Source organism: Ahaetulla prasina, chromosome 8, assembly GCF_028640845.1.
Source record: "Ahaetulla prasina isolate Xishuangbanna chromosome 8, ASM2864084v1, whole genome shotgun sequence".
Lineage (NCBI taxonomy): Eukaryota > Metazoa > Chordata > Lepidosauria > Squamata > Colubridae > Ahaetulla > Ahaetulla prasina.
In genome coordinates this window covers 37,073,367-37,090,103 of record NC_080546.1, presented here as the reverse complement: position 1 = coordinate 37,090,103, position 16,737 = coordinate 37,073,367, and the positions used below count along the sequence as shown (strand labels likewise).

Genomic DNA, 16,737 nt, shown 5'->3' with positions numbered 1-16,737 from the left:
CGAAGGCAACTGATAACTGGCATACAGCCCTGGCCCCCTCTCTGCCTCCAACGCAGAGCCCTCATCAGAGCCTTCCACAGACTCCGGGCGACAATACTATCTATCTATCTATCTATCTATCTATCTATCTATCTATCTATCTATCTATCTATCTATCTATCTAATTGCTATGTATATGCTAAGAAATGAGTGGAATAAAGAATTAGATTTATGCAATTATATATTTCATAAATAATGGGAGAATGTCTTAACTTCTACAACAGCAGTGCCAACAGTGTCTAATTATGACTTATACAACAAAAATATTTAGAGTTTATTGGACTCCATTACATTTGAACAAAATAAGATTGTGTAAGACAGCATAAGATAATAAAATAATGCTTCTTTACTGTATATGTTTTTACAATGTCCTATACTTAGAAAGTTTTGAAACCCGTATCAGCCTTTGTATGCATATTTTCCACCTCCAAGCTGTATAAACTTAAATGCTTAGTGGATATAAGCAGATCAGGTGATGTGTATTTGTGTAATGAGGGAGGGTATGGCCTAAGGAGATCAAGACCCTATATCAAGGTGTGCATAATTATTAGGCAGCTTCTTTTCCTCAGGCAAAATGGGCTAAAAAAGAGATTTAACTGATTCTAAAAAGTCAAAAATTGTAAAGTGTCTTTCAGAAGGATGCAGCACTCTTGAAATTGCTAAGATATTTGGGCATGATCACATAACCATCAAACGTTTTGTTGCAAATAGTCAACAGGGTCACAAGAAACATGCTGAGAAAAAAGATGCACCTTAACTGCCTAAGATTTGAAAAGAATCAAACATGAAGCTACGAGGAATCCATTATTCTCCAGTACTTTCATATTTCAGAACTGCAACCTACCTGGAGTGCCCAAAAGTACAAGGTGTTCAGTGCTTAGAGACATGTCCAAGGTAAGGAAGGCTGAAATCCAACCACCACTGAACAAGACACATAACCTGAAACGGCAAAACTGGGCCAAGAAATATCTCAAGACAGATTTTTCAAAGGTTTTATGGACTGATGAGATGAGAGTGACTTTTGATAGACCAGATGGATGGGCCAATGGCTGGATCAGTAACGGGCACAGAGCTCCCCTTCGACTGAGGCATAAACAAGGTGGAGGTGGGGTACTGATATGGGCTGGTGGTATTAAAGATGAGCTAGTTGGACATTTTCGGGTTGAAGATGGACTTAAAATCAACTCCCAAACCTACTGCCAGTTTTTAGAGGAAGCTTTCTTCAAGCAGTGGTATAGGAAAAAGTCTGCATCTTTCAAGAAGACCATGATTTTTATGCAGGACCATGCTCCATTGCATGCATTGAAGTACTAGCCAGTAAAGGCTTTAAAGATGAAAGAATGACATGCCCGCCTTCCACACCTGACCTAAATCCTATTGAGAATTTGTGGGCCCTCCTTAAATGGGAGATTTATGGTGAAGGAAAATAGTACACCACTCTGAACAGTGTTTGGGAGGCTGTGGCTGCTGCTGCACAAAAAGTTGATCATCAACAGATCAAGAAATGACAGACTCCATGAATGGAAGGCTTATGACTGTTATTGAAAAGAAGGGTGGCTATGTTGGTGTTTATTTTAACTGTCAGAAATGTTTATTTGTAAATGTTGAGTTGTTTATTATTCTCATTTTAGCAGATGAAATGAGATGGGAAAATTTTCATTGTTCATTTAGTTGCATAATAATTGTGCACACATAGATATTCTCCTAAGAAAGCCATAACCTCACTTTTACTTTCTTAAATATTCAGGTTTGAGGTTTATTAACATTTTGGATTGACTGAGAGCACTGTAGTTCTTCAATAATAAAATTAATCCTCCAAAATACAGCTTGCCTAATAATTGTGGACATAGTGTAAACATGTATGTCAAAAGTTAAAATTTGGTCCTCGGAATTTGATAACCGGATTTTGACAACTATATATCTAGCACTTGGGTTTTGACAGCATAAATGGGTTCTCCGTGTCCCTACTATGGATGAAAAATAAATGTTTGGCTCCATTCACACAACGTATTGAAGGACTGACTGTGCTTATTACTTATGAGCAGATTACCTAGAGACCTAAATTTCATATGGACAACTATAATGAAATATGGAAGTCTGGGGTGCTTTTCTAGATCTAGCATATTTCTGCTTTCATTTTATTCTATTTATACCTTAAAGAGAATTTGCAGAACTAAAACTTTTTACATTTCAATAGTTCTAGAAAGTCTCACCTCATCCTCTTCTGAGTGAGATTTATTATCCTCCTCCTCTTGACTTCTTTCAGCAGTGTCATTTTCTTCTTCATAATCATCATCTTCACCACCTTCATATTCCAAGAGACAGTCAGTAATTATTAAATATTACTTAAATATAGTAAGGATAAAAAATAGCCAGGACACATAAATTGTCTGATAAATAACTCCAAAATAAGTTCTCAGACCAGTTTGGTTACAGTGGTTAAAGCACTAGGCTAGAAATGAAGAAACTGAGTTCTAGTTCCCCCTTAGACACAAAACCATCCAACCACTTTAGGTCAGTCATTTTTTACATGCTCTAGAAAGGAGGCAATGGAAAACTACTTCCAAAATCTTGCCAAGAAAACTGCAAGGACTCGTACAGGCAGTTTCCACAGTCAATTCTGAGGGCACACACACACACACAAAGATGAATCTTTAATGTATATAGTAATAAAGTCTGTCAACTAGCAAATCACATAATTATTCAATCTCACATTCATATTAATCAAATTTTTTAACTAGTCTTCTCTCAGTCAACTTTTTTGTCATTTCGCATTTGGGTTATAATGAAACCTGGAAGTAATCTGAAATGGCTATTATAGGATGAATAGGGCAAATTGAGGGCATTTCCACCCCTCCTTTTATAATGCTGATGACATTATATTGGCTGCAGATAGGACCAATCCTTCCCTTTCTCTCTTATTATGCTTCGTCCTGCCAAGGAACACTTAGAGATTTGTTTTACTTTTTTCTTGTTTTATACTTCTATCAAGAAAAAACATACTTTGGTCCAAATTCAGAATGTTGTTGTTAGTTGCGAAGTCGTGTCCGACCCATCGCAACCCCATGGACAATATTCCTCCAGGCCTTCCTGTCCTCTATTCAGAATAGCTCCACATTATTTCATATACACGCCAGAACACTTATTCCAGATTGAATGCATGGAGTAGTTCATATACAGAACATGTGAATACCTTCAAATCACCACATTTGAAATGAAGTAGTGCCTTCAAGCTATGTAGGGATTACGGATTTTATTGAGGAACTCTGGATGTGTATAAACAGGTGATATAGACTATATGTAATAAGTACAGAATATTTAACAATGGTTTTCCAGCTTGGAATATGTTTCAAGTGGTCAACAACAAATGTAAACTATGGTTTATCACAGTTTCAAATAAATATTGTCAAAATCTCTTACCTCCATCAATATTTTCATTTGGTTTTTTAATTTCATCCTTTTCTGACATCTCTTGTTCTAATTCTCCTTTTGTAATTGGCTTAATTAAATCAGTTTTTTTGTAATCTATATCGTCATCCATTTTCTAAAACAGAAGGATTAATTATGTCTGGTATTCAGACTTAATATTTTCAGAACATTACAAAACAATTGAATGTCTCGTGCTAGTCAATTTCCTTTCCTTCTTTCTCCCACTACAATATATTTCTAAACATATTTTGAGCAAAGGACAGATCAAGCAAATTAATGATTTTTATAATATATAATGATATAGCGTACCTTGGATGGCCAGCAGAACAATATGCCCATTCCTATTGGTAGTGCCAACGTTAAGATATAAATAATCCAAAGCCATGGGCGTTCTTCTGCAGCAATCACCAACTGGCTAAATATACCAGGCTGAAAAAGCAAAGAGCATGCACTTGTTTTAGAGCTCAAGCTTCATGGACTTTTCTTCAAGACATTATGTTTTTCAAAAATGTTGATTAATTCATGAGCTATATCAATTATAAACAAGAGTGTTAATATGAAAGAAACCTCTGAATATAAAGAAGCCACTATCATACTTATGCTATATCTCAAAGCAATAACAAAAATTTATGACATATCTGGAGAAAGAATATAGTGATTTGCTTCATGAAATGAAAACTATAGTGATTAAGTAACTAATATTTAAAAATAAAGTTTTGTTCTAAAACAGATAACATAATCCAAGAATCAATAATATAATGTATTTTCTATACTAAGAATTCCTCTCTACTACATTTTTTTATATTATTTAACCAAATGTTATCCATTCTTCTCATGCTACAATCAAGCTACAAAATATGGAAGGGTCTGCCTGTTATAAACAACTCTTATGAAATTTCTCCCAAAGTCATCCATTGGCGTGAAGTCAGTTATATATTTAAAACTGATATACATATACATACATATATACATACATACATTCACAAGTGGCAACCGTATCTAAAGAGCTTTTGAACAGTAATCTCTTGTGCACCAATCGTAGCCATTCCTTGATTGAGAAGTCATGCTTACAATTACTCATGCTATAGTTTCCATTCAGTTTATAGTAGCACATTCTACATAGGCTAGGGGTATCAAACTTGATTTCATTGAGAACCACATCAGGGTTGTGTTTGACCTCAGAGAGCAGGAGTCAGCATGATATGGCCGGGGATGGGCATGGCCAGCTCGACGTCATTTGTGTCAGGGGCACCTGTGGTGGCCAAGTGCTAAGGCAGGACTTCCCTTAGACCCTCCCTCCCTCATTATAATCTTCCTTTCTTCCTCCCTCCCTCCCTCCCTCCCTCCATTTTCTTCTTTTTCCTTCCCTCTTTATTCTTTCTTCCTTCCCCTCTTTCCTTCTTTTTCCTTTCTTGTTCTCTTCCATCTTTCCTTATTTTTCTTTGTCTTTCCTCTTTCCCTTTTTCCTTTCGTTCCCCTTCTTGCATGCTCAAGTGCAAAAACAGAAACATTTCTCCTTTTGTTTTGTTTTTAATTTGTTTTGCTAGCCCTCTGCCAGTGAAAACAGAGCTCGGAAGTTGCCCAAGTCTCAGTAAATTTGTTACTATGTTAAAGAAATTTAATGGCAGTTTAAGTGCCTTAATTGTGTAAAAGTAAATAGCATAAAAGCAAGGTTCTATAATCAAACTCAATGTATTTTTAAATATTTCTCATCCATGGGCAATCAGAATGATTAATTAGGAAATCATTATTAGTAAATGCATATAAAACATTGAGCATAATCAACATAGTGAATAACATAATAAATCATATTAAAAATTAAATATCATTGGAATTTTGAAATGTTATCCATTTCAGGCCTTTTTTTATAGCAACTGTATATATTTGAGACGAAAATATAATAAATTCTTACTTCATTGGCACTTGCAATCAATTTTTTAAAGCCCCAGCCATCTGCTGCCCATCGATCAGCAACTTCTTTGTCTGAACAAATTATGAAGTTATCAAAATAAATATTTGATGTCATAGACCAGAGTTCTAAACCCATAGCATCAACAGTAGTCATCTGAAAAGGATGAGTGTCTTCGAAATAATCAGGATTAGGAATTTTCTGAGGACTCCAGATACCCTGAAAGAGAAAAATAATAAAATCCATATGAAAGAAGATAAACATTTAATAACCTAACATGACAGATAGAAGGTTGGCAACGGTTCAAAATATGATGCTTCCTATTGTTTTAGAGCAAATACTATAGATACAGATAAAACAAAATATTTTTACACAATCCAGCCTCTGGTTCCCACTCCCTAGTATTTTATGCATTGGAAAACAGAGTTTAGTAAATCAATTTAAATAATAAAATATTAACCTGTCTCCAATTTGTATTTGTGGCACAGTAAGAATAAATTATTTGCCTGTATATTTAGTCCTTTTTTCCTTTCTTTTTGGCATAAGCTAGGGGTATCAAACTCAAGTGCTTAAATCTGGCCCGTGGGGCCTGCCTGGAAATAGCAAAGGATTGGCCTGTGGTGCCTTTGCTGGCAAAAAGGGGGGTGGGTGGGTGGGGCCATATGTGGCAGCCCCCATACCCTGTTTTCACTTTGGACCACCTCCTGCAGCACTTTGCTCTTTTCAACCAAAACAGGGCGCGGGGGGGCGCGCCTGGACGGCCTCCTGCAGCACTCTGCTGGTCAAAACTCTGCCAGCACCCCGTTTTGGCTGGCAAAGTGCTGCAGAAGGTGTTCATCCTGCGCCCCCCTCCGCCCGGCCAGCCAGTGGGGGAGAACTACAATACTGATCTGGCCCTCAAAGAAATCCATAAGCAAACCAGGCAGTATAATTAACTTGATGAAATTGAAAACAATGGTTTATTATAATTTTTCTCATTTGATTTTTTTGCACAGCAAAAGAAAGAATAAAGGAAATGAGATACAATCAAAAAATAAGTTGAGGTTTGCTCATCCAAACAAGGCCACTGTCTATTAGTTTAATGATAAGAAGAAATTAATGGTAAGAAGAAATATCTCACTGACATAGATAGCTACTTGTTAAAGTTTTCTGGTTTCTATATTTTATATGGAGTAATAGTGTAATTCATGTATCATTGTTCAGGATCCTTTAAAGCAGTAGGTACCATTTCCCATTATGTTGGAAATGTCAAAAATAAAATTAAATAAACTAGATTTTATAATAATTGGAGATTTTTATTTGCCAATTCTCTAGAATATACAGTAAGTCCTCTTGTGCTTTCAAATAAGTCTGTACTGATCAGATTCTTACAGAGATTCCATTAAACAGATCCAACTGTATTTGTCTTTAGAAAAGCCATTAAGACCTGGCTATTTTCCCCAGGCATTTGGATCTAGTGAGCGAAATCTCCTTTTGATTGTTTAATTATCACATTTGTCTATGATAGAGATTCTCAATAACGGTCATGAAGAAGCTTCTTGGATGAGATGTAAAATGTTTTTAAAAACAAGAAAGTCCAGTTGCCTTTTAGAAAAAGCACCTTTGGGATAATTATCATATTTGTTCATGATTTTGTATTTTATATATTGGGTTGTTTTTTAATACTGTTTTCTGATTTATTGTTTGTTTTTGTTATACACCATCCTTAGCCTCATTGGATTTTTGTTGGGAAACGCTATAAATCCATTAAATACATATATAATAAAATGAATATGAAAATTTTATTAGTAAATACAAGCAATTAAAGATCAAAAGTCACTAACCTTCAGAATTTTTCTTTGTTTTTAAAGGTTAACACAGTGCACCTTTTATCATCCACTTCTATTTTTTTATTACATATATCAACATCTAACTCAATTTTCCCAGTGCTGTTCTACATATTTCTTATATAGTTGATATGAAGCATATACACAAAAAAACATACAAGCATAGTTGGGGAAAAATTTGTAAGAATAACAGTTCTTGGAAAAACCACGAGGGGCAGTAAGAATCCGCAGCAGTCCACTGATGACAAACGATGTTTAGTGAGATAAGAATGGTGATTATTGAAATGGCAAGGATTTATGACAGTTGTGAAAGCATAGAATAAATTACCTTAAAAGAGGTCATGGCTGAATAGACACTGGTACAAGAATACAATCTGTTGCAAATATCATGTGTATAAAATTGACATCAATCCACAGACAGAATCTAATCTAACCAGTATACTTGTATTTGAATTCGGGCATTTTAACTTCTGGTTTTCCTACCATGCAATGATGACGTGAGATTTGGCATTTTAGTAACGAAACAATTAAAGCAGTCCATTATAACCCCCAACAAAATATATAGTAATCAACACAATATATAACAATCTGTTGCTATTACCTGATAGTTAGGATTTTCTATCATTGGCGGCTTCCATTTTCCTTTATAGTTTGGATTGTTCATCATGGGGCGTACCCATACCCCACAACCAGGTGCAGCTTCACATTTTGGATTTGGAATCTGTGGTGCTTCCCACACCCCATCCATTTCTTCATCCCTGTAAAAAAGATAAATATATCCATTCCAAAAAAAAATTGTTTTTAAAAAGGATGGAACTATAAATAAGAAAACATGTCTTCTTCCCATTTCTTTAAATAGCTGAAGACAAAACTCAAAAGATAATAAAAAATATGAAGATTTCCCCTGTCTAGTCATGTTCAACTCTAATTTGGGTGGTGCTCATCTCTGTTTCTTAGCCTAGGGAGCCAGCATTATCCAAAGATATTTCTGTGGTCATGTGGTCAGCATGACTATACGCCAAGGAGCATGGAACACTGTTACCTTCCCACCAAAGTGATGCCTATTTATCTACTTGCATTTGCATGCTTTTGAACTGCTAGATGGGCAGCTTAAAATATAATAATGACAGATAAAATATGTCAGTTTCCTCTGGGTTGACATCTTGCAATCAGACTCTTGCATCCTGCTAGCGTTTTAGTGTTTTCACTTATTCATTAGTGCAACATATTGAAAGAGAGAATGCAGATGTTTCTCTCATATCATTTAAGATTTTGTACAGTGCAATTATTAAATGTTTCAATTACATGAGATTGATGAATCAACAGATCAAATGCTACAGATATGCATTTAAAATCCAATCCTTGATAGATCACTTAAAATAATTTCTAATTAGCATATAGTCACATTATCAGTTTTAAGAAAGTTTGAAATCCCCATTTTTAATCCAAGCTTTTCTAGTTGATTTTAGAATCCTGCTTGAGATTTCAAGTGGAATTATGCTTGACATTAAATTTTGGAGGAATATGCTAGATTTTCTATAGTACTGCTTTCTTTAGGTAAGAACATTTCAAGTAAATAAATAAACTCTTAACATTCTCTAATGCACGATGCTGAGAATTATTGCTGTTTATTTGTTATATTAGTTTTCACACCTTAAAAGATTCAATTTTCAGTTTCTGAACTAAGAAATCAGTTTTTACATATTTAAATACAATATAAAGCAACAAAAGCCAGATAATAAAGCAAAAGATAAACACAATTTAAAATCTGACAGAATCATAAATAAAAGAGTATCTTCAATCTAATCTGTTACAGGAATCAAGAGTCTGGTAATAATTTCCAGAATGAGAGACACACTTACCAATCTTCTGGTTTTTCTGCATTTGGATCTGGAATGTATTCAGGTTCATTATCAAGCCATCCTTCAGGTTTAACAGCATTAGGATCTTCTATTTTTGGAGGCTCGTCTTCATTCCTTAAAATTACAAACCAATTTTATCACAAAACACATAAAGGAGCAACATATATTACTATTATGAGTACATTTGTTCCTTCAGAAATATTTTTTAGATCTTTTTCTATATCTGCATAATAATATTTTATATCTTCCAAATCCTGTTAATATGGAAGTGAATCAAAAGAATACTGCCACACGAATATTACAACCGCAAATCTTTGCATGTGGACGAACACTTCAAATATTAACAGTCTTACTGAAGACTGCTAATCTAAGCTTTCTTTATTTTGCTAAAAAGCACTAAGTGAAAGCATTGGTTGACCAATTATGATAACTAGAGAATATTACTTGTGAGCATAACTGCTGAAGACTATGGCATTTAGAATATTGTGGTAGGTAGGTAGGTAGGTAGGTAGGAAAGAAATCCACTTATATGTAAATGAGAGAGTAGAAAACCATCAAAACAGGGGGGGAGGGAGGAGTTATATATTCTCTTTACCAGTCATCTGGCTTTACAGCATCAGGATCAGGTATTTTAGCTCTCTCATCCCAGTCTTCAGGCTTCTTATCATTAGGATCTTCTATCTCTTTTGGTGGATTTACAGGTGGAATCACGTCTTCTAGGAGATTTCCCTTGCTGACAATTGCTTGGTCAATTAATACTTCAAAAGTGTTATCAGGTTTCAGCACTAAAATATAACAAGTTTTACTGAGCATGTAGCATGCAGAATATTTATTTAGACAGATTCATTGTAATTGGAATACATTTCCAAATGAATTTACTTAAAACAAATTTAATCTGAAATCTCTGCTTTAAGTATATATATAATTTGTCAAACAAAAACAAATATAATATAAAAATACAATGACAGGGACAATAGGCACATTAGTGCGCTTATGCATGCCCCCCTATGGACCACTTAAGTATGAAGTGAGGTCCACGGAAGTCAATTTATAGCTGAGACAACTGAATCAGGTAGAGCACTTCAGACTAGGACAACTCTATTACAAAAAGCATATTTTTTACATTCAAGTTTAAAACAATGTTCATTGAGTTTAAAGCGGTTGTTTGCCCACATATTATTGCGATTAAAACAGAAAAAAATCATTTGCAGATAAAATATTACTACGTACAATTTTGTATGCAATACCTAAGTCTGATTGCAAGAGACGCAGTTCCAAGTTATCCAAACCAAGAATTTCGAGCCTAGTAGCATAGGGAATTCTATTATGTACATAAGAGTGCAAAACCTTTCTCATAAAATACTTCTGAACCCGCTTGATTGTACTAATGTCAGGTATATGGTAGGAATTCCAAACAGTTGAACAGTACTCTAAGATTGGGTCTATAAGCTCTAGTTAGCAATACAATGTTTCCAGAAAACAAGCTTCATAGAATTAAGTTCACAACTCTTAGTACTTTTTTAGGAACTCTGTGACAATGAACAGGACCCCTACGTGCTTAACAAAGTGAGGGTCATCTGCTAGATCAATACCACCTAGCTTATACTTGATATTCTGATTATGTTTACCAATATGTAAGAGCATTTATTAATCGAAATTTGAGATTTTCAAATGGATGACCATTCAGACACATAGTCAAGATCACTTTGCAAAACAGAATTATCCGTAGTATTAAATAATTTACTGTCATCGGCAAAAAGGACACAATTGCTTTTAAGTTGATCACATAAATCGTTGATATAGAGCAAGAAAAGCGTAGGGCCTAAAATGCTGCCTTGCGGAACACCACTGTTAACTGATGCAGGATTAGACAGCAAGTTCCCTATTTTGACTTTCTGCAGTCTATTAGACAAGAAAGCAGCAATCCACTTGTGCAAAGGTCCAGAAATGCCATAAGAATTTAATTTCAACAGCAGTTTATCATGTACTACTGTATCAAAAGCCTTACAAAAATCTATGTAAATTGTATCTTCAGCTTTACCTTGATCAAGACTTGTAGTCCAGATATTTTTACAGTGCAAAAGTTGTAAATTACAGGATGAGTTTTTCCTAAAGCCAAACTGTTTGTCAGTTAGCAAGCTATTTGTCTCTAAGTGGTGAACAATGGATTGGTTTATGATTGATTCCATAACTTTGTATGTAACACAACACAAAGAAATTGGTCTATAATTTTCAACTGAACTAGGGTCACTCTTTTTAAAGATTGGTATAACTATAGCTGATGACCATAGATCAGGCAGAGAACTAGTTTGAAACAATACTTCAAAAATTGTACACAAAGGTTCAGCTAAGATAGTAGCAAGCTTTTTCAAGAAAAAAGCACATAATCCATCTGGACCTCTGGATATTTGTATTAAATAATATTTTTTCATTTCAAAACTGCCATCTTTGTTCTTTTAAAATATATTGCTTCAAGTTTTATTATACTTCGAAAGCATAACACTAATTTATAAAGCATAACACTGATTTATATTGATATCTTGATCATCAATTGTGTTGTAAATGTTGTACCTTGATGAACGTATCTTTTCTTTTATGTATACTGAGAGCATATGCACCAAGACAAATTCCTTGTGTGTCCAATCACACTTGGCCAATAAAATTCTATTCTATTCTATTCTATTCTAAGCCCCATGCAGTACATTTTTATCCCTATTTATTCAGAAGTTATAACATGTTATGTCAATGCACTTTACTCTATATGAAGGATTCTTAGGATTCAATCTTATTTAAAAACGCAAACAAATTCATATACTAAATAGCTATTAACCTCAAAACTTCTCACTTTCTATTAAATTGTCTTCTGGTATAATAAAATGCAAAGAACCATATATGATCAATTATCTGAAAATAAAATTATTTGTGGTTAATATCAGAATGCAGCTAGGATAAGCTTCATTTCATTTTAAAGTAATCTTAATTATCCTATGCAGCAACATAATTTAATTTGAGGGGAACGACAAAACAGGATTAATGCTGGCAAGTAAACTATTATTTTCCTAAAGATTTTTACCAACTGGAAATATAATTGAGAATTATGGGAGTTGTAATCCAACAAATCTGTAGGGCATCAGATTGAATAAACCAATGCTTTAGATTTTAACCCATATAAAAACCCTAATCTATAAAACAAATTTAAGTAGAATTGCAGGCTTCTGGCACTCTAAATTGTAATATCCTTTTATTCGCAAAATTCCATTACCTATGAGTTCTATCAAGAAAACATGAGCCCCACTGCTTTCATTAGTAACTGTAAGTAAACATATTTTCAAGTATAAGAATATTTTTTGTTATAAAACTGAGGTAAGGAAGTATCTAAAGTTCCCAGTAGTCAGCTGCTTTCCTTTATACATACCTGCTTCTATATAGCATTAAGTATAAAAATGGTAAATGACACTGTTGAAACAAAGAGTTCTATTTCCTTTAGGTTTTCTCTGAAGTCTTTGTCCTATTCTTCAAACATTTACCGGACAGCAATATTAAACTTTTACCACAGAAACTGAGTTTCCCAGACTGACCAAAGAAAATTAATATTTCTTTAAAAGGCAGAACATATTCATGTGTTTTAAATATATGCTTGTAAGTATAATAAGTTATAAATATAAGTTAGTAAGTATTTCCATCCTAGCTTATTTTTCTAAATTTAAAAATGCAAAAAAATACCAAGGGTATATAGATGGGTCTTCCTGTCGGTATAAATTTTTTTCAGATCTACATCAGGTCGCTTGGCATGCTTTTCCTCATAATCCCCAGTCTTAGGATGTTTATGTCTGAAGATAAAATGTAGTTTATAGTCTTCTCCACATTTATCTGGCCCAAACATAATTGTGTATGATGTTTTATCATGGAAATATTCCTGTAGGATAAAAATGAACAGAATATTTTGATTGTAAGAAAAATACTCTGCAACAAAAAACATTGGCACTAATTAGAGCTTGATATCTCCTTATTTTAAATGATATTTAAAATAATGTTTTAGAAATTAGTAGCATTTCTTTAGTTGTGATTCATAACAACAAAATGGAAAAAACAATACATCATTGATAATTAATGTTCAAAATGAGACCTAAAAAGATAATTATTTGATCTTCTGTGCTTGCAGTTGTATAGGAATTTCCTGCTGCTAACCTTCCTCTTCCAAAAATAGGACTCTTGCAAGTAAAGTAAAAAACTAACCTTCCAATGAGGGCTTCCAAGGCTCATTGTGTGAGCATAATAACTCACTCAAAAATGAATAAAACAAGACCAAGATTCTAATGGGAAAAGAAACTGGTAAAACTAAGAGAGAGCCTGAAAATGGGTTGGGTCAGAGAACATAGGCTACAGAAAATTAGATTCCCCCAGTGCCTCCATGCAAAAGGGGAAGTTGGCCAACATCTTGGAATATTGGTGAATGCTTCATTCTAAGTCCCCTTCTTCCCAGTTCCATGACCCAGAGGAGAACAAATGGAAATCGTTTTGTGCTTCCTAATGCAGCGGTCCTCAACCTTCCCAGCTTTACAAATCTATGAGGGGGGAGAGGGGATGGTTTCACGCAAATGGTGGGCAAGCGCATGTGCTTGCCTGCTGCATGTGCAAGTGGAGCTACATGCATGAGTGTGCTCACTCACCAGTTCTGAATGGGACACAGCCCAGGGTTTGGAGACCTCTGTCCTAATGCACATATACATTCAGAGATGCAATACAAGTACAGTACATAAACATAGAGAAACAACGGGTCACATTAATACCCAGAAAAAATGCATGTCTCTCCCTTATGGCCACTTGTGATAAAGTACTGGAAAAAATTTCAGAAGCCATGCTTAACATGCTTTCCTTTTCTTGTTATAATTATATAACATATCATCAATATGTGGCAATTAATTTAAATATTAATAGATTAAAATGAGAGTTCCTGTATTTTCAAATCCTAAGAAATTTCAGTTAATAACAGATTATTCAAATGTATCTTTGAGGGTCACTAATCTTTAGCCAATGACAATATTTCATCTTAATTATCCTTGTAGAACTATTACAATAATGAAATTGGTAGAGGCAAGAACTACATAAACTTAACTTCTTGGGACACAGGTGGGATATGTTAGATTACTATTTTTCATTTTATTGTGATTTTTTTAAATATGCCAGATGAAAAGGCTTTTTATATTCTGAATCTTTTTACATGCAATTTCAAACCTGCTTATTGGTATCATTTTATCTTTTCAGATCAAATTTAGTTTAGTTTTCTGTATTTGTATTACAGTTTTATTTTTCCTTGCAAACTGCTTTTATCATATTTTAGTAATAATTTGTGTCTGGAACTCTGCACTTTGATATGGTCCAAGGACTAATCAATAAAGTAAAGTAAAAAAAGTATTTGTATTAGTTTTATTTTTCCTTACAAACTACTAAGAATATGACTGAAGGATGAGAAAAAAATAGCCATAAGCAACAAACATTAATGAAATTATATATATCAGGCTAGTGTATGCTGATTTACTAAAAAAAACAATAAAAATTGAAGAATGTAAGTTATCTATCATAGGAAGTGGTGCCTATCTGTGTAATGAACCTCAGTAATAAAAAAAACTGATTATAAGAACTGAAAGTTTGGAAGTCCTCCTTCCAAATGCTGCACTATAATGGATCAAATAATCTCTTGCAGTTATTACGTACCAGATCCAAATCGTCACTTTTGGATAGAAGTTTAACATATGCACCACCACAATCAATGCCATCCTGAAAGTTCACTTCATATCTGCATAACAGAAACACATTAATACCCTTTTGCAGATAAATATTAATTAATTTTCTTTAGCTACCAGTTCCCAGTTACTTCAGGCACTGTGTCATGCAGTTTTTAGCGTCAGTTAGTACCTGTTTTTCTCCCTGTGATTGACCTAATTTTTTTTTAATTCGTTTTGAACATTTAAAGTAGCATATTAATCTTGTACTCTTTTTATACCAAAAATAATTAGAGTGCGTTTTGAAAACCAGATGCTAGAAGTGGAGGGGCATTAATATTATTATTATGGTTCATTGAACATTAGATGTTTAAACCAGATTTGGCAATTTTATCTACCTATAGAGTCCTTCTCAAGGACCTGAAATAAGCAGATGTTGTTTGGTAGGCAGGAATTGTTGCAGAATATTTTATTATTACAGTTGGTTTAACAATCAGTCAAATATTTAGACTGGATTTGTTATATTTATCCACCTATCGAGGGTTGTGGTTATTATCATTATTTCACATGTAAATATATACTTACTGAACTATTAGTGGTGTACTATCAAAAAGAAATGGCTTTGTTAACATCGTTGATATTGCATGATGTTTTGCTACTGATTTTAGTACCAATCCTCTGTCACCAGACACCATGTTTTCTTTTAATGGTTCTATTTCCCATCTTCCTAAGTGAGAATACAGCAAGAGAAAAGCAAAAAAGTGAAATTTTACAAACACAACTATGAGAAGAAATGTGTCTGTCTGTCTATCATCTATCTATCATAAAAATAAAAAAATAAACTCCAATGAATACAAATAACCGTGTGCCATCAATCCACCAACTAGACAAAGAGCACCTTTCTTCTCTGTAAAATGGAACAGATAAGTCATCAAAGCCTTCCAGAATACAAAAAGGTATAAGGTTGATCAAAGATCTGCCCATGATTAGGGCCAAAATTCAATGTCTCTTATATTCAAATTGTTACATTTGTTCCAAGCCAGATCTTGTGTATGATCTTCCACATGTGCCAGACAGTAAGTAAATTGAGTCAAATCTATTATTGTCATGGCAGCCATGAATTTAGGGCTATTTCAGACATCCAACCAAGGGGAGGAAAGATTAAGACTCCCAATACTGCCATCTTAGCAATCAGACTGAGCAGCCTTGGCAGGAATGCCACTGTGCACTAGGGGTAACACTAAAAGAGCAGTCAACCCAATTAGTCCTTCTAGTCCCAATTTACAAATAAGGAATTGCATTCAGTAATGCCTCTTGATGCCAACATAATCTCACATATGACAAAAGGAATCCCTCACCCCCTCAGAACTTGCTTGATCTTAATTTGAAATCTGGATGGGTACATTTATGACAAAGGTCATTTGTCCTCCTCCACCATCCAGGTTTTGAAAGTAGAGACCAGATCGGCCCTCTTATCCATAATCAAATCATGGATGAGTAAGGTTTTGCTACAGAGAAACCTGGCATTAAATAGTAGCAATTCTTGGATTCTAAATTACCTGGAACCTCGTTCCCCAGTATGAAAAGTGAGAACTAGAAGGGAGGAAATCATACAAAGATGTCAAACCCACTTACCCTAAGTGAAGCCCACTCACTCTTTTCTGACATTTTTCTCTTAGCTCATGACAACCAAGTACCATTTTCTACTTCTGGAGAAGCAATGTTAGACTTAAGACGACTCTGCAGAGAGCAAAGCCAATGGCTGCAGTAGAAAGAGGAGTTGGTGAAAGAATTGGTTCCTCAGGATTTTTCTTCAGAGCAAGAACGGACTGGGATTACCCACAAGTGCTCCATACAGAGGCTTCCCATGAGGAAACCATAAGACAGTGGTCTTCAGTGAGTTTTAGTCCTCTGGGAGGTGAGGGGAGATCTCACTTAAGTCACAGATC

At 34.4% G+C, this 16,737-nt stretch overlaps 1 protein-coding gene across 1 annotated transcript in view; it reads right to left on the bottom strand.

The window, feature by feature from the left end:
• The window catches only part of CLGN (calmegin), a 30,841-nt gene that overhangs the window by 5,694 nt on the left and 8,410 nt on the right, over positions 1–16,737 (bottom strand). The window contains exons 3-12 of the mRNA XM_058193150.1: positions 15,374–15,515; positions 14,781–14,862; positions 12,789–12,981; positions 9,661–9,850; positions 9,066–9,179; positions 7,805–7,961; positions 5,381–5,596; positions 3,778–3,897; positions 3,460–3,583; positions 2,253–2,344 (exon numbers count right to left, since the gene is read on the bottom strand). Of these exons, the coding sequence (XP_058049133.1) occupies positions 2,253–2,344; positions 3,460–3,583; positions 3,778–3,897; positions 5,381–5,596; positions 7,805–7,961; positions 9,066–9,179; positions 9,661–9,850; positions 12,789–12,981; positions 14,781–14,862; positions 15,374–15,515 (1,430 nt within the window). The remainder of the gene's footprint in view (positions 1–2,252; positions 2,345–3,459; positions 3,584–3,777; positions 3,898–5,380; positions 5,597–7,804; positions 7,962–9,065; positions 9,180–9,660; positions 9,851–12,788; positions 12,982–14,780; positions 14,863–15,373; positions 15,516–16,737) is intronic.